We start from the raw sequence: 21,530 nt of genomic DNA, 5'->3' as shown, positions 1-21,530 counted from the left end.
CCAAAAGCATCTTTGAAAAATGTAACCGTGAATTGCTATTGCAAGAAGTACTTTACAAATATGCTGAAGTTTTTTTGTGTATTTGTTTGTTTGTATTAGATCCTTCAAATACACTGCCTTCCTAGGAATCAAAGCTGATAATGTCCTGTAAGACACGTGTAAATCAACCACTTAGCACTTTACAGGAAGCATGGCACTCTGCTGGCATTGCTTGCATCCATTGGTGGGGCTTTCAAAGCTTCACTTAGGTATCAAACTAGTGGACAGGCATTAAACCTATCATATGCGAGGCCCAGAGTAGCCACAGAGGGACTTCTCTCGATGAATGAAATCAGAAGTATACAGTCGTGATGCTCGAAACACTTTTTTAAGTGTAGAACGACACTTTCATAAGGCGTGTGTAAGCCAAAGAAAAAGAAGCTAAGGGCATTTGTAGAAGCCTATTTTGGATGCTGGGTAATGAGGCGTGGCTCTCCCACAAAGGTAGCAACATGACACCATCCAGTGTTAGAAATATCAGGAGAGAGAAAGAGAGAGGGGGCGGTGGAGATCAAAGCTAGCTCCCTGTACACTATAATCTTTTTGCTTCCTCTTGGTCAGCAGCAAGACTGAACGAAAGGGCTGAAAGTGCAGGTAAAGAAAAGGAAACCATTCTAATCCAGCGTTGTAAAGGAGGTGGTCTTTTGATCTCCACAGGATGGCAGCTTTATTGGCTATGCATAAGCAGTTTCCAACCAGCTGATCAACCAGGTATTAATGCTCAACCCTCCCATGATCAGTAACCATGAAGAGAGTCATCTGCAAATGGCAATCAAGCAGAAGGCTCATCTCCTGCTCAATGACTGCCAGCCCATAGCTCACCCAGAGGGGAAGAGCAACCAGGGGGGAAATGATTGTCTCTCTGCAGGCTCCTCCCTGACAAGTACCAATTATTTTCCTTGAGATTCAGAAAGAAAAAAATCTCTCCTGAAGTGTGCATGAAAGAACAGCATTCATTTTCCCAAACACAACTTGGGATCTCTAGGCATTTGTACCTCCAGCAGGCCGTGTTTTGACATACACTGAGTCCCCTACTTTCAGCCCAGATGGGATCAAAGCTGAGAGCAATCTGGTTAGATGTAAAGAGTGGACTTTCTTCCTGGGTGATCTAAAGGTTTAAAGACCATTTTCTTAACGACAGGAAACATAATGTCTCCCTTTCAAACTCTCAAGAGTTCAAACCACAGTCTCCTCCCATGGGGTAAAGTAAAAGGTGATTGAGACATTTTTTTACCTTCATTTCTCTTTAACTTGGACAATATCCATTAATAAAGAGTTTGAAACAAGTCAGCTTCACCCACGTTTCCCAACTCCTCAGTGATGTTCCACAATCATAAAGGTAAATAAGTGTCTAACCCGCACACCACTACCTTTGCCATAGGGCGCTCATAAATGTTGCATAAGATAGTGATGATGGTTTATTAAGTGGTAGTTGGAGATTCATGCACTCTTGGAAGCCATCACAAAGTTTCATTCCTTGCCCCAGAATTTGAACTCAATCGCATTCTTTAATTATCCCCTCCTGCCCCTTCACTTCCCCCTACCCAAAGAAAAGGTGTGGTGATACAATCACTCTTTAGCGCTTTCTCTTTTGCATACATAGGGCACAGACAAGATGCTGAAATCTTGGGAACCGCACTCTGAAAGAAATCCTTGCACTGCATTAAAGATTTGAATGGGTTTCCACTGATTTTACTTTTATAAAATATAAGAAAGCCGATTCTTCACAGACTTTCCAAACACCGAGCACGGACAATGGTATCAGATTTTCACGAATCCCCAGTCTTGCTAGTTGGCTTCTCCTGCTGTGTGTGGTCAAGGAACATGGACAGAAGGCAGAATCCACTTAGAAAGGACTCTACCTTCTACATCCAGCCTACAATCCCCTCACCCCTGTGCGTACGTGTGTGTGTGTGTGTGTGTGTGTGTGTGTGTGTGTGAGAGAGAGAGAGAGAGGGGGGGGGGGGAGAGGGAGAGGGAGAGGGAGAGGGAGAGGGAGAGGGAGAGAGAGAGAGAGAGAGAGAGAGAGAGAGAGAGAGAGAGAGAGAGAGAGAGAGAATTATTGTACAGTGCTAAGGGTCAGAACAGGGCCTTGCACGAAAGAGAGAGAGAGAGAGAGAGAGAGAGAGAGAGAGAGAGAGAGAGAGAGAGAGAGAGAGAGAATAATTATACAGTGCTAAGAATCAGAACAGGATCTTGCACAATATAAGCAAACACCCTACCACTAGGCTACATCCCCATCCCACACTTTCTCCATATATTTTAACTAGATTAAGAGCTAGGCCTTAATCCTAGCATCTAAGAGATAGAGGCAGACAGATCTCTGAGTTCCAGCTAGCCAGAACTACTTAATGAGACCTGCCTCGTGCAAATAAAAGAAACAAACACCTTATAATTACAGATCTCATCCTCTACTACATTCTCTAGACTTATGTTTCTATTTTCTATTCTCTTTACTTTTTTGAATTCTCAAATTTACATGTTATATAGATTACCTTAGGCCTAATTGGATTTCCTTATAATTTCAACCTTTGAAAATAATCAAGTTTTCAGGGCAGTTTACATTTCTGAATTAATAACTGGACATTTTTCTAAAGAAATAAAGAGTCAGAAAGATGATTCTGCATGTTCTTGCTGTGTAAACATTTGAATCTAAATTCAAATTCCCAGCACCCACATAAAATGTCAGGCAAAGCCTGTAACCCCAGTGCTAAGGGCAGCATGGACAAGTGATCACTGAGGTGTGTTGCCTGCCAGCCTTGCTCCAAGTTCAATGAGAGAACCTGTCTCAAGAATATAAGGCTAAATGTGATAGCGCAGAACACTTGCTGTCCCTGCTGGATGCGGTGCACACAGAGTCGGAAACACCCACACTTACGTGCATCTACCACACGCACATGCAAAAGTAAAATTTAAAAATTAACTCAAATCTCGCCTAAGCATCTTTTAAGAACGCAGAAGTTAACAGATGAAGGCTCGAACACTTAGGACCTTCACTAAATAATGTTTTCCTAAATTTCCTTCCAATTGCATTCCTGGAATCCAGCTATTTTCCATTATAAACACTGTTACAGCTAAAATCTGCTCACTATAAAAAAATAAGTAAGCAATTGTCACTCTTAGTTGAAGCAGAGTGTTTTATACCACTTTGACATGAGAGTATTTCATTTGTCATAGTAAAACTCAAGAAAAACCTCTTCAGGTAAACATTCTCTTTTTCAACAGCTCAGCCACAAATCTTAGGTGTTAAAGGACCCATTATAGGGGGACAGAGATATTTTTCAAGACATGAAGAATTTAGGTATTTATATCTAAAATCCAACAAGACTGTATGTTTAAATATTTTAAAAAGATATAAAAATGGGTCAGCAAGCCAGCCCAGCAGATAACATGCCTAAGCCTGCCAATGAGTATGGTCCCCAGGCCCCATGTGCAAAGCCTGGATTGGCTAGTTCATCTGTTATCCTAGAACTCCTGTGGTGAGCTGGGAGGCAGAGACAGGACGCTGCCCCAGAGGCAGGCAGCCAATTAGTGCACAGTGCACAACACAGGAGAAAAAGAGACAAGGCATCAAAAGGGTAGAAGGTAGGCGCCAACTCCATAAGGTAGCCCTCTGACTTCCACAGGCACACTGTGGCACCAAAGTACTTGTGCGTGTGCATGCACGTGCACACACACATACACACACACACACACACACACACACACACACACACTAATGATATATTTTTGAAACTTAAAAACTAATCAACATTGGTTAATGTAACCAAAATGCCTGTGGAGAGGAGCTGGGAGAGAAGATAATGAGAGAAGGGAGGGGGAGGGAGAGAGCGGAGACACTGTCCCAAACACCAGTGAAACTTACCGAAAGCTGTGTAGAGAGGCACACCTCCCCAAAGAATAAAAAGCGAGCCCTGGAGAACATACGCTGCATCTGAAACTCAGATCTCACAGAATCCAATCATTTCTTCACTTGAAAGTAAGTTTGAACCAGGGGTTTAGTAAGATGTCTATGACAGAACATGTGGTCTCAGTTCTTGAGAGACTTCAGCTTTGTTCCGGATAGCCCCTAACAGTCCTCGCCTCACCAAAAAGTACATATCCATAATCAGGAACCCAGGTATACCAACTGAAGAGAGAAATTCACCTTTAAAATGAATTTCCAAAAAAATACCCACATTTTGCCCAAACTTTTGCTTTACAGAATCCGTATTTTTGTAGCATTAAGTTATTAAGTTTTTTTAAGACTCTAAAAGCAAACACTCTCAGTCTTAATACTTAATGTTCAAAATGCCATCAACACACCAAAACAGAGTTTATGATCTCTTTGAAGATAACTGTAGACTTTGTTAAATTGGCAGCCAGCATTAAAAACAAAAAGGAGAGAAAAAAAGAACTGACAATCAATAGATGCTTTTACAGGTTAAATCTTGTCGAAGGCGCCTTAGCCCCGCAGTACACTTTGATTTATTTAAGCTCACCACATTTCTCTTAAATACACTCCATTAACAAGTGCTAGACTGTGATCTCAGGCTGGAGGCAAAACATGAAACACAATCTTTCAAGAACTTCATTCATTCCCTGTCCAGGTGTCTTGGGTACATCCAAGTTACTAGTCACTTACCTAACTCTGCTACGTTTTTCTTTCTTTCTTTTCTTTTCTTTTTTTTTTAAAATCAATCATGGTGCTTTCCAGAAGACCAGGGTCATGAAATCACCTGAGGAGTCCAACGGTTTGGTCTCCCAGGAACTTGGAGTATAAGAGAAAGTTATCAAAGGAATAAAAAGCTCCTGGTAGAATGAGAGTGAGTAGAAAGCGCTAGAAAGCCACTTCTGGCCTGGAACCTGACAAAGCAGACAAGCATCACAACTCGAGGGAAACCTGAGGGCTACAAACTCAATGGCTCACACAGACATCAAGTGAAAATGAAGCCAAGAAATCATGTTGGCGCTAAGATTCCAAACATGTCCCACGTCTATTCAAATTGGGATCTCAGTACTGTTCAAATCATTAAACACAAGCGAGGACTCCACCCCCACACACACATATTTCCCAACTGAAGACAGAGTTTGAAGGCTGACAGGACCAGCTTTCAGGGATACCCTATTAACGTGACCCTCTCTTTAATCTACAGCCATGATAAAATGTCCCAACATACACAAACTCCGCTCCAACAGTGACTAATGACCATTAATCCCCCTATCTTGGGTAATCTGCCCCTCCAGACACTCATCACATTGACACCTTCCTTTACACACGTGAACAAACTTTAACAAGAGAAGGTGAATCAACAGAAAAATCTCAAAGGTATCTGGGGCTGTAAATTAAACTACGGGGAGACACAGAAAAAAAAACCGACAGAGAGATAGATCAGATCTTAATGCTTTTGATTTGCATCCATGGCTGATAATGGGGAGGGGAGAACTATTCAATCATCTAGATATGCAAACTGGGATGAAAGGCTGCCACACGAAAAGGGGAAGTTGGAAGTGGGAGTGGGGGGAAGGCCCCCAAAGAGTTGGTTTAATCTTCTCATCCATCCACTGCGACACAGATGAGATAGTCAAGGCTGAGATTCCAATTTATGTTTTCTTCACATGAGTAACAAGTTAGTGTGTTTCCTATTGAGCTTAGTTCAAATGTGCCTTTTAACTCTCCGCCAAAGAACCATCTCTCAGGAGCTTACATGTTTTAGGCTTTATTTACTATCATTTAGTTCTTGTGGGTTTTTCTTTTCTCTTTTTTTCCCCTTTTTGTAGCCTCTTGGCTTCAGTAAAAGCTTTGATCTATCCATGAAGACTCACCATAGACCACAAGTGTTCAAAGTAACCTCAAAATTATTTCATAATTATGCAAATTAAGTGACTCTAACATTTAGGCCCTGATGCAACTTGAAGCTCACTCAGTATGTGACTATAATAATTCCCCAAGGTTCAGTGTGTGTTAGTAGGCCTGAAATTGGATCCATGATTGAAACCAGAATTTATCAAAAGAGAAGAAGCAGAAGTTGAGTTCATGGTTCAGTCGCCCATCGTTGAAGAGTCTTAAGGAGTGCAGGAAAAAAAGTGCTTGCTCTTTGGACAGTATCCTAAGCTGTTTCTTTCCAGCACTTCATATGGGACTTCAGAACTCTTTAGTTCAGCCCACAAATACGAAGGCAGCCTCCTCTTCTGTCTCGCCAATAAAGACTACCGGGCAACTTTCAGACACTGGCAACCTCCCGTTTGTTTCCCTTCTAAGCCCAGCCAGGCAGTGGCTAGTTTAGATCCTACCAAGGAAAGGAGTTATTTCCTCAAGTTACTTCAGAATCGAATCTAATTACAGACTTTGGTTACATAAAACAACTTCTAACAAACCCCTGAGCTCGGAAGAGGGGGAGTGGATTGGAGGACCAGATTCCTGGGGAGTGGGGATCACAGGCCCTCCTCCCCCCTCCATACACACACACACACAACTCCCCCCTCCACTCTAGCACCCCTTAGGACTCCTCAGATGGATGATACTCATTTGGCCTCATCCTGGAAACCAAAACTTGGGTACAACTCGCAGCTTCCTCCCATCCAAGTGCTTAGACAAGCGTTTGCCTAGAGTAAGCTGGGCGTGCCCTGAACTTGGTGAAAGGCCGGGTATACCAAGAGATTTGGGGAGGTTTCTGGGGAGTTTGGGGTGAAAGGCCAAATGGACAACCTCAAATGGGAAACTAGAAACCTTTTCCCGTAGAAGTTCTGGAAGGGTCGAGCCCCCTTTGGCCTTAGAAGGGAGAGGTCGCTAAGAGTCAGTTCAGGGGTCAGGGTTCGATCAAGTAAAGGAGATCAAGAGTGCAGGTTACCTGAACAGAGACATATTAATCCAAAGAGGTAAAAGTGAGCAGGCTCCGCGATCATTGTCCTCGGGTGGGTCCTGCATACAGTCTCATGCCAAGAGAAGGGAGCAGAAGCGGGGATCTCCAAATTTATGGAAGCCACACACCATACACTCTACACACAAAGGCTTAATATAAGCAACGTGAGTCAATCCGCCAAGAGTTTGCAGGGCAGTTTCTCGTCGACCTCTCCGGAGGCTTGTCAAACACTCAGAGCCCTATGCAAAGAAAAATCCCAAGGTTTGTCTTCCCTGGACCCCCGGTTTGCGAGGAGGCTCAGCCACTTCCAAGGATCATCCAAGGCGAACAACAAAGAGCCGAAACGGAGGAGCAGTTGTGCGGTTTCCTGCCTCCACAGTCCTGCTGAGCTTCCCGGCGTGCGCTTCCACTGCGTGTGCCCGGGCGCCGCTACGCGGCGATTGCAAACTTGGGGTGTGAGCACAGAAGAAGAGGGGCCCCCAAAAAAGTGCTCCTCCGTCTATTGGAGAGCCAGTACGTAGCCGGCCACCCTCTGGCGGTGATTGCAGTCAAGGTAGCGGCGGCAGCTAGAGAGGACAGTCTCGAGGTTCACGGGGTGCGCCTCGGTGACTCCGTGCGCCAGGAGGGAGCGAAGGGGCGGTACGGCGACAGCGGCTGCTTGGGCGGGCCCTTGTTCCCATCACTCGCGGGATGCGGAGAGCACTGGGGACCGCAACAGGACCGCGGATGTAAGCGCGCCTTCCGGGCGCCCCCAGCCCGGCGCAGCACTCAGCATCGCCCTGGGTCCTGCTTCTACTGGGGCGCGCGGAAAGCACCTCCAAACCAAGCTACAGCCCAAACTTCCCCGGGTGACGGCTCTCACCCCCGTGCTCCTGGAAGCTTCGGAGAGGCAGCTCCGGGCGTCCGGGAGTTAGTGGAGAGAAGCTAGAGGAGGATGCTGCCGAGGCTCGCCCGAGCTCCGCCCGGGGCTGCAGCGTCTGAAGTTTGTGCTCTCACGCTGCCTCCTCTCGGCTCAGCGGCTTGTGGGTTTCTCCCTCAGTCCCAGCCGCTCAGGGTTTCCTCCCTCTCCAGGCCGGCTCGGGAACCTTTAAAGGGGACGCGCGATCCCTGCCATGTCCTCTGTGGCGCTGCTCAGACAAGTTCTGCTTGTTAATATTTCCATCCACATGCCCGGAGTGCCCAATTGCGCCCTCAGGTGAGATTTCAACTACTCAGGAGCAGAAATCTAAGCGAATGAGAACTTGTCTTGGGTCCCTTGTCACCACAGTCTCCCCTGCACCTTTTTCCAAATGGAACCTCCCAAACCAAAGACTTCAAAAATCCTCCAGGTCCCTCTTAACCTCTTCTTTACCGCTTCAGGGGACTGAAATAAACTCCCAAATAACTTCACTTCTCCCCATTCTCATTAAACAAACAAACAAAAAACTGGTTGGATCTTTCAGAAAAGAGGCTTTAGGACAGAGTGAAAGATATAGACTGTATCAGTACGTGGATACTCTATTTTCATTGAATTTGCTGGGGGTCCGTCCCATAGAAAGGCTAAATTCTAGGATTGAGGGGCTAAGTCCTGGGTACTTCATTGTATTTACAGAAGAGTCTCTTCAACTTGGTACCTTGTACATAGTAGAGTTAATAATTAAAGAAGAGGAACTATTTGGGGGAAGCTACATATAATCTAAAGTTTGCAATGATGGCCTCCTAAATTTCAAGGTAACAGGTATCAGTTAGCTATTATTCCTGTGCCTTACCAACTTTATCTTCCCTTTTGAAAAATGGGGGCTGTGGGGCTACCTCATGATTAGGTCAGTTATGGTCAATATAAAACACCCCTGGGATAGTTGACAGACATAGTTTTTGTGAATCATTGTTTCCTCTGAAAGCCCATATAATGTATGCTAAAGGTTCCGTAAAAGTAAGCGGTAGGTGTCGTCACTTACAGATATTGTTTTTATTAATAAGTTACTGTTTTCAAAGTTATGGTACATGACCATGTAAAGTCATGTGGTATATGACTCCAAGTCAAGTACTTGGTTCCTTGGCCTATGGCGGGTGACATAGGATAGAGCAGGTGAGGAGGATTTGGATGTGTGTGTGTGTGTGTCTGTGTGTGTGTGTGTGTGTGTTACTGTCCTTTTCTAGTTTTCCCTTAAGTGAGTGCATGCATTAGCTCCCTAAAACATAAGTTTAAAAGAAGGTTGTGTGATCATTTTGGTCATGGGTCCTCTGACCCATGAACTCAGAGCAACTGTCTGTGGAAAAAGAACCTGGTTAAGAGTACCCTGCCTTGAGAAGTAAAAAACAACTTAATCCTGAGAAAGCTGACTGAAAATACACTGCGATAAGAATTCTGAGCACAACTAGAATCTTTTCAGCAGTAAAAACAAGAACGTGCACTAAATGCTAAGAGATATACATTGATTTGGTGAAAAGATATTTAGTGGAAAACAGAAAATGAATTTTTTTCTCCGACTAAAATGTACTTTTAAGATAAGATAGCTTAGGAATTGGAAATAAATAAGCTTAGCGTGATGAAGGAGAGCAGGAGAAAAGAAATCCATAAATCCTAGAGTTATTTAAGTGGATTTTAAATAAAGATTTTTGAAGCTCTATCCAATAAGGGATATATCCTTTTATTTTCATTTATTTTAGGTGTCCACACACATGCAAGTGTATGTGTGTGTGTGTGTGTGTGTGTGTGTGTGTGTGTGCACTCCTGTTCAGTATGAGAAGGCCTCGTGCACACTAAACAGGCTTTCTGCCATTACACACCCAGTCTGAAGAAGCAGATTCTATGAAAGAATCCCTATCACATTGTTTCCCAAGTACATCTCCTAGTCTTCACAATTTTACTGAGATCTCTCAACATCCAATTCACCAGCGGGGCTGGAGAGGTAGTCCAATCAGAAAGAGTGCAAGACCCTGGTTCTATTCCAGGTACCATGATGAGCTGACAGCCTCTGATACCCTCTACTGGCCTCCACAGGTTGCTCTGTACATGTGCTAAACATAGACGCAAATACACACACACACACACAATAAATAAATAAACAATTTTTAAGATATATTTCAACACCCACCACATTTTCATTGAATTAGAACTATATCAATACTAGCTCCTGTTTTTCAACTTCAGTATATTATACTATGGAACACCTTTGTTCCAGGCTTAAAGATGAAATTGCCTAGGGAGACAACAGTAAGTATACCCACCACCCAAAGTGTTTTCTAAAACTGTCTTGTCAAGTATATTGGTAAAATTGACATCTAAATTAAGAGCTTGTATGCAGACAGTATTAGGGCCCCATAACAGGTGCGAGACTGAGGGCAGGCACACTCTTCTCTCCTCTCTTACACACTCTCCGACTCACTTCCATCCAAATAACTGCTGAATGGACATCTACTGCAAACAAAGGCTGTTGATTGGGTAAGATGTAAACACAGAAGCCTATTCTCCAGGCCCAGAGAGCTCTAGCGCTTCCTCTAAGGCAAAGAACAAAACCAACTCTACAGAAAGGTCTGCCCCAAAATCTAAAAGCCAAAGAGGCCCTGTGTGAACTGATAGCTCTGAATATTCCTGGAGACGGAATTTCCATAGCAGTTTGTCACCATTCTCTTTGTTGCTGAACCTTACAGTGCCTGAAATAATGCCTGAAATGCTCTCAGTGTGTTCTATGAATAAAAGCGAGTACATGTGTCTCATCTACACAGGCATAGGAAACATAATCAAGACAGGCCTCCTGCAGAACTCTAAGACACTCCAGATTGGTGAGGAGACAAAACCAAGGTAAGAGTGATTCTTTATTTACACCAAAAATTCGATTCTGATCTCTTTGATGAGAATGCTGGTGGGAAACACCATAATGAAATTCATTATATTGTATGCTAGATTAAAAATTGAAAGAAAAAAAAGACAGAAAAATTGGACAGAGAAAAGGGAGGGAGAAAGGAAAAGAGTAGCATTCGGAGAGTTTGGAAAGTAAGGATTTCTCAGAGCTTCTTTGAGAAGTTTAAAGAAGCTTGAAAATAATGCATTCCAGTAATAGTACCACGATTAGGGACTTTTGACAGGCAAAACGCCAAAGCTACAGGGATCTCTCACTGATTTGATTTTATCTTTCCTGGATTAGGGCATTGGGGTGGGAAGCAGTTGCAGGAATTCAGGAAATAACAAAAGTCCGGAGGGTCTCTCCGGGGATCCCAGATAGCACTTATTTTGATCAGGAAGGCAGAATCCTGAGGAAACTACAAACCAGAACATCTGTCTGTCTGTCTGCCTTCCTAGCAAGGCGCCTGAGTATCAAACAGAGCCTGGGATTCAAGCCACAATTTCCAGCAGATCTGGTGAGCAGATCTGGCAAGCTCTACACAGCAAGGCTCTGCTGACTACTCCAATATACCATCCCTCAGGAAACAACCGCTTATTTAGCAATTTTTACACAAAATTGCTAGATAATCTACAAACTGTTTGGTATCTAAAATACTAATCTAAAAATGCATATTTGACTGTTTCCCCCAATTTGGAGACATAGTCCCAATCAGCGTAGAACCTCGAGTACTTCTAGTAAAATGGAAAACAATTTACATTTACTTGTATTTTAAAGTATTCAGTCTATTTACTGTCTTGTACATGTACATCAGACACATTAGAACTGTACTGTTTGGAGGCTTCTCTGTCCTTTAGCACGGGGATATCCACCAAACCAGATAGGCACAGGAAGAAAAGACACAGCTCATTCAATTTCGTTTACTTGGAAGGTTCTTGTTACTGCTAATGAAGGCAGCACAACACTTTCAACAGAACTTTTGAAAGGTGGGAGAGGATGCCATTGAGCCAACGGACATGTCCTCCCCTTGCAAAAGCTTTCTTAGGCCTGCTGAATATGCATACTATAATGCAGTCTAATGTGTTGTGAAATTATAGCCATTGTGGTTGCCTCTGAGCATCTCTGCATGCTGGGTCATGGCAGATATTCTAAAAGTAGGTGCTACTGTTTGGTAGGCTGAGACCTTACATTCCAGCCACAATGAATCTCATTAAAACTTACACCGTTTGTGTTCACAGATGGTTAGTTTTTAAAGAATATAAAAAAGGGGACACAGGGAAGTAGTGTTAATTGAGGGAATGGTTTGCGGCACTTTACAAACAATATCTGATCTACTTCTCACCCCGTGAGGTGTTATTACTCTCCCAATGTGGAGATGAGGTTAGGGGAGTAGAAGATTAACTCAGAGTTCAATGGCCCAGAAGCCATGGGCTTCCATTTGAACCCAGCTTGTTTTGAACCAAAGCACATAGAAAAGAGAGCCCATGGTAGGATAGGCTTGGGAGACTTTGGAGTCGGACACATTCTGAGTTCCTCAATGCCTTAAATATGCAAATAGGCATTGTGAGAACACTTGGGTCTTGGGTAAATATCACTCAACCCATAGCATGTAGCCATTGCAGCACTGTCCCATGCCTAGAAATTAATATTATCCATCTTCCTTTAGACAATGAGGCCATTTGTCAGGAAACTAGCGTTAAAACGAGCCATGCAATCATCCTTCCTGGGACAGCGCATCTACTGAAGTAACTGTAATTGTACTTCTGGGCCATTCTTCATAAAGGTCAGAGGAAACCTGTTAAACCTCTAGACACATGAAGTCTTTGTTCAGAACCCTCCAGTGGTTTCCCATCACACATCCAATTAGGAGTATGAGTTCTTCAGGAAGTATACAAGGCTGATCACAGACATAGGCATGTGGCCCATCCCTGTCAGTCTGTCTCCCTTGGTGTTGGATGTCCTTCTGTCTATGTGTTGCTTTTATTGGTTAATGAATAAAGAAACTGACTTGGCCTGATAGGGTATAACAGAGCTAGGTGGGAAAAACTAAACTGAATGCTGGGAGAGAGGAGGCTATGTCAGAGAGAAGCCATGGAGCCGCCACTGGAGACAGACATGCTGAAACTTTGCTGGTAGGCCACAACCTCGTGGTGATGCTCAGATTAATGGTGATGGGTTAAATTAAGATGTAATAGTTAGCCAGTAAGAAGCTAGAGTTAATGGGCCAAGCAGTGATGTAAATAATATAGTTTCTGTGTGATTATTTCGGGGATGAGCAGCTGGGAACCAACAAGAGGCCTTTTCACAACACTCCCTTCCCACTTTTACTAGCCTCACTTTGTTTTACTGCCATGGTCTCCATGTTATTGCTAAAATGAGTCAGCCAACCACCTGCACTAGAGGTGCCCAGTGTGGAATACTCACCTCCATACATCGATACATTTATGCTCTCCTTTATTTTAGGTTTCAGTGGTATGAGGATTTCCCAGATGTCTTTTTTTTAACAGACTCTTTAAACTTCCCATACCATGGCATCTTCTGCTTTAGCCTCTTATTTTATTTCAGAGCACTTATCCCCATCTAAGGCACTACATATTCCTTGTTTTGTTCTGTTTTGTTTTGTTAGCTGGCCCTTTCAACATGGGATGACTTTTTTCTCCACTTAGATTCCCAGCATCTAAGACAGTGCCTGGCCCTTAGCAGATGCTCAAATATTTATCAAGCACATGCACGAGTGAGATTTCTTTCACATGCCTGTATGGATTGTTTCCAAAAATGCATCTTCAGCAAACTTAATTCTAAACTTGTTCTTCAAGATATATTTTAATAATTTACCTAGTTCAACTTGCCACTCAATGGGTTTCCATGGGTTACAACTGAATTTATGGCTACAGAAAGACTCGCTTATTTGGAAGCAAAGAATCTAAATCTATTCACCAAACTTAAAGAATGTCATGTTGAGGAGCTGAAGAGGTAGCTCAGTGATTAAGCACACTAACTCCTCTTCCAGAAGACCTGGATTCAATTCCCAGCAACCATATGGTGGCTCACAACCATCTGTCATGAAATCTGGTACCTTCTTCTGGCCTGTAGGTAGGCAGACATACAGGCATAACACTGTACATATAATAGATATGAAAATCTTAAAAAAGAAGAAAAAGGCATGTAATGTTGAAGCTAGAATTGGTCCTTACAAGTGAACTTTCTCTTAAATGGAAGTTCTGAAACTGAGAGTAACATTCCCTAGGACACATGTCACCTACGCTGGGCAGGTGGTCCTGGCTTCTCGAAGAGAGCAGGCTGATCAAGCAATGAAGAACAAGTCAGTAAGCAGTACTCCACCATGGCCTCTGCATCAGCTCCTGTCTCCAAGTTTCTGCCCTGTTTAGTTTCTGCCCTGACTTCCTTCCATGATGAAGAGTAATGCTGATTAAGCAAAACAAAACTTTTCTTCCCAGCTTGCTTTTGGCCATAGTGCTTCATCGCGGCAGTAATAACCCTAACTGAGATAAGGGTCAGAAACTCTTGATCAAACTTCTGCGTGTTCAGAATAGTAAGTCACTAGTTATTTTATCATACGTATAATGAGTTTTGTATAACTCTGACCTTTCACCAGGTATCTAAGGACTAGTTTAGATGGATTGGTTGGTTTGGGTAAAAACTGTTCCAAAAAGAAAAGGGACCAACATTTCAGTAGCACTATTGGCTTGTGATAAATTTCTAGGTATTTTCTGTTTCTAAACACATTTAATCCTCCGGCACAATGCGTTATTGGGTCAGTTCCTCCTATCATTCCCCTTTGTGCTGGAGGAGACAGAGAATGCTCAGTTACATGGCTGAGCTCAGCTTTGAAGCCTTGTTGTCTGAACTGATAGTCTGGCTTTTACTCTCACAGACACAAATAAAAGTTATTGATTAAGGGGACATTATTTGCACAGCTCTGGTTGTAGGACAATGCTATCAGTGTAGAAGTTTTGTCTAAAGATGCAGTCTCTTCTTGGGACTCAGTAAGAGAAACTGTCTCTGAAGTACACAAGTCTGTGGTTCTGCTCTATATGGAAGTTTAATTTTTAACTTCATAATCAAAGTGCTCGAAGTGATTTAATGTTTCCTTTAAACCTAATGAGGTAGCATACAAGCATATTGATTGTGTGTGAAGACATCCAAGGAATATTGGAAAACATGAAGATGTATGTGTGTATATGTATATTGCTATCTGAGCCCAGGATTTTGATGTCTTTTGCTTTCAGACTCCAAGATATATCTATTCTAATACTATTCTAATCATGAGTAAAAATTCTCTACAATCGGGATCATAGTTAGCAGCTGCACAGCTGACTGCCACACTTCATAGTCTTGCAACTTGAACACTATTCTGTTAAGTAATTTACATTATGTGTAATTCCGCAGATGTGTTTTTACAGAACTGTTTCATATTTTTGAGGTTTCATTGCTTCCAAAAATCTTTTCAGGAAATGTTTATAGGATTGGGGCGCATGTGCTGGAGTTTAGGCCTTATTTCCTGACTTGGTTATGTTTATTCCCACCTGCTGATTTGTTTATTCTGAATATTTTACCTAGATCCTAACAGTTATTTTAATGACTTCCTTAAGGAAGTCATGTTATGTTAACTAGAAAAAAAAAATCTTGAGATGTATTAGAGTTTTCTATTTATAGGTTATTTTCTAACTTACTCAACAAAACAAAATAAACCTAAATATTTAATGTAACAATAGCTTTGGAAAAGGGGTATATCCAAGTTTATCATAAATAATAGTAAAACAGTGTTAAATAATTCATTAAACTGTAGTATCATGATAACTTGAAAGTTATTTATTTTATACCCTATTAGTATGTTCTCTCCTATGGCTTATGAAAAAATGACTTCACGTTTAGAAAGCTAAATTGGGGCTTTGGGATTTAATAGCCGCCTGGTGTGATTGAGAACTAGGGTTCTAAATATGGAGGCGCTCATTCTTGTGGATAAATACTGAATCCACAGCCCACAATTGTCGCTGAGAAACCAACTGCTGTTGAAAACCCACATGAAATGTCAACCTACTGTCTTAACAACGTGGATAATTATATATTTCCCCTAAAGTTTAATCACCCCCTCTCCAGTATCCTGGCCACATTCCAAGAGAAATCATCTAACTCCATTATTGTAACCAAAAGTCTTTGTTGATTTGATCTAATCTCATCTTCTCAATTTCCTATCTTTATATATTGCTGTAAAGCTGCTTTATTTCACCTAGAAGATAGGATTTCACTGGTATAGTACGTATCTTATTACCTTTTTGTATCACTTGTGTATTTTTGAAACGAAGGAGACGTTTGTGGCAGCTACAAAGCAACGTCGTCACCAAAAACATTAGACAATATATTTTACCTATAGAGAAATTTCTAAATAGCACTCTATACTTATAATGTTATAATACTTAAACTAGAAGAGAAAGACTACTGCTGCCATGCTCACATTTTAACAAAACTATTGTTAGAAGCACATTCTAGAAGTTGTACGTTTTGTTTTCTAGCAGAAAGTCAGTAGGTCCTAGTGAGTTTTAATTATTTTGCTTCACAACATAAAAATGGTGCACTTTAGAACATTTGGAAAACAAAAGAACAGAAATTTATAATGAATACTTCACATGCAATCAGGTGTGCAATCAGCACTTTATTGTTTATCCTTATTTTTTATTGCTTCTGTATATAAGGTGCAGTTTTCATCTTACGTTGTGGAAAGATAGACTACAAAATGCTGTGAATAGACTGGAGTCTAAACAGCTGTAGAGTTGTTGCCTAAAATAAACATTGTTCTGACTATTATCACCTATAAAACACAGACATACATTCACAAAGCATGCGTGCAACACTACTATGAAATCAATATCTTCTTTCATATATATGATAATTTTCATGCTAAAAACAGTCTATAACACATTAATTAAAAATTTGAAATAATTCAATAACATAAATTTGTTAAGTTACGTGCAACTAATCACAATTGCTAGGTGTTTAATTTATTTCACTTGATAGTAAGACACACAAAATCTGATATTGGAAGTCACGTTGCTTTGCCAGTTAAATTGTTAGAGTGAGCATCGTTTTACTTACAGATACTATATTGATGAAATATGCTCGCCAACATGCAAACAACTTACTAAGTTATCCCAATGTTTGGAGCAAATATTCTAATCACTAATTTAAAATTAAGCCTTGCATGCAATATACACGAGTTAAAGATAACAGAGAGCTACAAAGAATTATTAGAATTCTGAGCTGCAAAACGTTTTCTTTTCCCTTAGGATTACCACGTGTTTGTGCAAGGGAAGCCATTTGTTTTCATTACAAGCAATTAATAAAGCCAAACATTTGTATTTCACAAGTATGCTTGAATTTCACAGTTCTTGTTATTTAACACCAGAAAGTAAACTATTATTTTAGGAGGGACAATAAATCATGACATCAGGATTTTTTCTGAACTGATACATTTTGGAGAAACTAAAAATTTAAAAACAATTCACTTTTCCCTACTACTAGTTTCTTTTTTGTTAGATTGTATATTGCTCAATTCTTGGCCATAATAATCACTGACAGAAAGTACTATATGACCACACATAAACACAATAGCTGAAGAAAAGTCAGCCTGGAAGCATATGTTCTTGCAGTTTACCCAAATCATGTGACTTTAGCTAACATTCCTTCTTCTTCTTTTTTTTTTTTTTCTAAATCCAACATGTGGCTTGCCATACAATAGAAATTAGAAAGACTTTGGTATCTTCCCTTTTTTGTTGAACTATGAGCAGTATACTTGGAGAAATTTAAAAAAAAAGTTTTTAATCCCCACATTCCATACTTTCGTGGCTGAAGAATAATGCTGTCGATTCTTGGGGTGAATCATTTTCCCACTTTTAAAAGATCAAATCTTTGTCTGGAAAATCCATCTGTTTTAAATATTGGTGGGCTCTTGTCAGTTCTGCTTAACTCATACTGAAATGTAAAGAACACCGAGCAAAATCTAATAAGCCAGATTATCCACTACACTAACATTTTATATCTTGCTCCACTTACTGTTTCCAAACCATTAGAATTCTTTAAAAGGCATTAATGAATGGAAAGCTTTTTGACATATGGGCCTCGCTTACAGCATCATTTAAATGTGCTTTTCAGGTGGAAGCCATGTGACTAAAGAAGGAAAGAGAACAGTAGTCTTGTGACACAGTCTTTCCTCATTAACCATTCATTCTCTAACTCTTCAGATCAAAACCCCAGTCAAGCCCCTCCAGATCTGCCTTTTCCAGCCTGGGCCAGCAGGTCAGGTTTCTGTTTGATATGCCTCAAGAACAACTTGGACCTCCACAGCACTAATCACAAATAAATCCTGTCAAAAGATGCCTTTTAATCTTGTCTTTTATGTATGTCTTGTAAATACCACTGTAGTAATGAGAGACTTCCAAATAGTTTTTCCAAAGTGATCATAAACGCAACTTAGAATTCTACATAGCTAACAAGGTTGGAGGGGGGTGGTGGAATGAAGCTGTAGACTAAAAGAAAGAAATTAAGAAGAAAGTCTACATGAAGAATTCTCGTGCCTAGCCATTTCCTGTTTCTAGAGAAACTCTAACTTTGCACCTCCTTCTTGCATATGAGTTTACTCTATTTCATTATCCTCCCTTGTGAGAGAATCCACACCTACCAGCACCCGACTTGTCTTCTGCCTTACCTAGACATGTTTCTGATAGCCACAACTGAGAGACACGGAGTCTGCCTATGGTGCTTAGTGTAAAGACATGAACCACTGTTAAACATCTTGTATTGTGCAAGACAGCTCCCACCCACCTCAAAGAACCATCACCCTGGATGTCAATAAGTGTTCAGATTGAGCAACTCTGCCCCTGCCTAACATCTGTTTGAACACCGTTGTCTTCTTCATGAAGATTAATCATTTCGTAGTTGATATCCATCTCAGGAATGAGTCACAGTTAGATTCTGCAGTTATTTGTGCCCACTGTACTGGAGAATACTGTAAATAATATACATGATTTGCACCAAATTATCAAAAGCTAATGTATCTTAAAAATGAAATTTTAATTATGTTTTTCTAATGAATTATGATATAACACTTTCCAAAAGAGGCCTTTCTTCTTATAAGCATTTATTATTATGTATTCATGGACTTATAAAAGTAACTAACATTGCATATCAAAGGAAGACCAGAAGCACAGCTGAGTTAGTGTGGATTTAATTGATCTGAATATTTTTGTTGTTGTTTTCTTCTACGTACTATTCCACTCACTTGATAGAAAGGAGTCTAAACAATTGTTCTTGTGTGGATGATGATTTGAAAGTGTGTGTGTGTGTGTGTGTGTGTGTGTGTGAGAGAGAGAGAGAGAGAGAGAGAGAGAGAGAGAGAGAGAGAGAGAGAGATAGTGCAGGAAATGTATTATGGAGACCGTGCCTTTGCAACTTGTCTTCTAGCTAATTACAGGATAAAGGAATGTCTCAGGTAACTTAAACTTGGAGTAGTGAGAGTGTTTACTTAAACATTACTCTTTGAAGAAAAGACAGGATTGAGCACATATGTAAAACAAAGATGAGGTACAATGCCTGTTTCTAAGACATGAACACTCATAAGAACAGAAAAATGCCCATTGGATTCCTATCTAGCTAGCTGACAATGAACAAGACACTTAGTATCTCTAAGACTTGTTCTTTTTACAGGAAGTGAATAGAATACTAGGTCTTACCCTGTCGGTGTCTCACAAAAGATAAAACAGACAATTCATACATATAAACATCTACAATAGGGCTTGAAATAGTAAAAACTATAGTTAAACATTAATTATTATTACTGTGAGTTTCTTGTAAAAAGACTTTTATTCTGAAAATAATAAGATTTTGTTTATAGTTAACAGTAGAAGACTGAAACTTTTCTAATCAGCTATGGAAATTGCATAAGAGCTACTGCTTGCAATATTGTCTAGAAAACTGTAAATATAATTTAAATGATATCTACATATAATGCCTTGTAAAATAAACTTATCTTTTTTCCTTTTATAAGGACACATGCAATTACATTACTATAAGTTTTAGAACACAGCATTCTTAACTAATAGATTGTTGTAAACTTGAGGTTACATTGGATTCATTTCTTTTTCTCTTCCAGACAGTGTGCCCAGACTGGCTTGGTTATAGAGCCAGTGGTAACTTTGAACTCTTGGGTGATCTGATTTTGAAAGCCATGAGTGTAGACGCCAGCTAAAGCGGCAATGACATTCCACGGGTGCTGAGATAGTGTTCTCACAATATTGTCAAAGTCAATTCCCTCTGAAACATAAGGACAAGTAAATATGTTTCTGATTTAAATATGATACGTAATTATATTTTTTCAGTTTTTAAACAGGAAGATAGTCCCTGATTAACATCTACAGTCAAAATAATGCTCATATAAATAATATATGTGTGAGAAAAAAGTTCCAGATATTTTGAAACCAACCAAGGATTAAGTTTCCTAAACCAGTAATTTTTATATTATATCCTTTAACTGAATGAGAAAATCCACTTACATATTATTTTATTACAAATTCAGAGATAATGGGATTATAATCCCATTTACATAGTGTACAAAGGAAAAAAGAAAGGGTAAGCAAAAGTGTCATAAAATGAACTTCCTAAATGTTTACCTAGTTAGGAGACTGTGAATCCTAAGGAGGGGAAACAGTATCTTCTAGAAAACAAATTTCGTGCTGTCCTCAGTGTGGCTAACAGCTGAGCAACAGTGACTGTTGAAGCTCATGGTTTCCCACAATGCTGGGAATAAGTGAAATGGGGCTCAGTTCTAACGTCATTTATACTGCCCTTACTAAGGCGTAGAGAACATTGAGGAAGGGGTATGTGTGTGGGAGCAGATGCAGGAGCTTGAAGACAGGGAGAAGGGTGGAGAAATCTCATCCTCCGGGCACAGCTAATGCAATAACGAACTCACAGCAGCTGCGGTTACTTGGCGCTGGACCTGTACGTGACAGGGTCTCTCAACAGTCAGTCACAGGTGGGTGCTGGGGTCAGGGGTCCCTCTCTCTTCCTGCTGAACTGGGCTCCTTTTGGAAAGGACGTGCCACTGTCTTCGGGTGTGCGCCCACTAGGCTTTAATGGATCAATCTAATCCCAAAGCCACACAGATGGGCCTGCTCAAATGCAGAGCGACAAAAACAAAGCGAAAAGACACGGATGTGGAAGAGATTAGGAGTGAAGAGTAGAGGCAGACAAAGGAGGGGGGGGGGGATGAGAGAGGGTGGGACTGGGAGCAATCAGAATGTTCTGTGTGTGGGGAAAAAGTTGTCAAAGAGCACATATCATTAGTCAAATATACAGAAAGTGGGAAGAAAATAATTAGTTGTTTGACTCTGAGAAGACAAAAGAGTCTGGCTTTATAAAAACTTGAGTTGTAAATAAACACTAAGGAAATATATTGCTTAGTAAATTAGATTTAAATCAATACTTTCCCCCATATTATTAATCGTTTCTCAGTTTTGACTCAATTTCAGTCATCATCACAAAAATCATGTTAAAAATATAATGAATTGAAACTAAATTATTAAACTTAAGATGGATTCATAAATGGATGCGTACTTAGTATAAACGAAACATCTACTTACAAAAATGTAAATGAGAGGGGTTCCTTTTGATCAAAGATTATTCTCTCCCTACCTGACTATGAGAGGCGCATATATAGAAAATGCTAGCCAATACTGAGAATTTGTGCTTTTGAAGATTCCCTTTAAACTGGGAAACGTTTTTCATTTTGCTGGGTCTCACTTTTTCAAGC

The 21,530-nt window shown here is 40.7% G+C and overlaps 1 protein-coding gene across 14 annotated transcripts in view; it reads right to left on the bottom strand.

Moving 5' to 3' along the window:
• Positions 1 to 21,530, bottom strand: part of Robo1 (roundabout guidance receptor 1) — a 1,008,387-nt gene that overhangs the window by 367,483 nt on the left and 619,374 nt on the right. For 5 of the 14 annotated variants that reach the window (XM_075953698.1, XM_075953766.1, XM_075954138.1 and 2 more), the window contains exon 1: positions 6,870 to 8,010. The exons of the other annotated variants lie outside the window; for them this stretch is intronic. In XM_075953698.1, the coding sequence (XP_075809813.1) occupies positions 6,870 to 6,924 (55 nt within the window). In that variant the 5' untranslated portion in view covers positions 6,925 to 8,010. Of the gene's footprint in view, positions 1 to 6,869; positions 8,011 to 21,530 lie in introns of those variants that run through there. 14 annotated transcript variants of the gene reach the window in all.

This window comes from Microtus pennsylvanicus, chromosome 1, assembly GCF_037038515.1.
Source record: "Microtus pennsylvanicus isolate mMicPen1 chromosome 1, mMicPen1.hap1, whole genome shotgun sequence".
Classification (NCBI taxonomy): Eukaryota; Metazoa; Chordata; class Mammalia; order Rodentia; family Cricetidae; genus Microtus; species Microtus pennsylvanicus.
The sequence above is the reverse complement of the archived record's forward strand: the minus strand, read 5'-3'. Positions and strand labels throughout refer to the sequence as shown.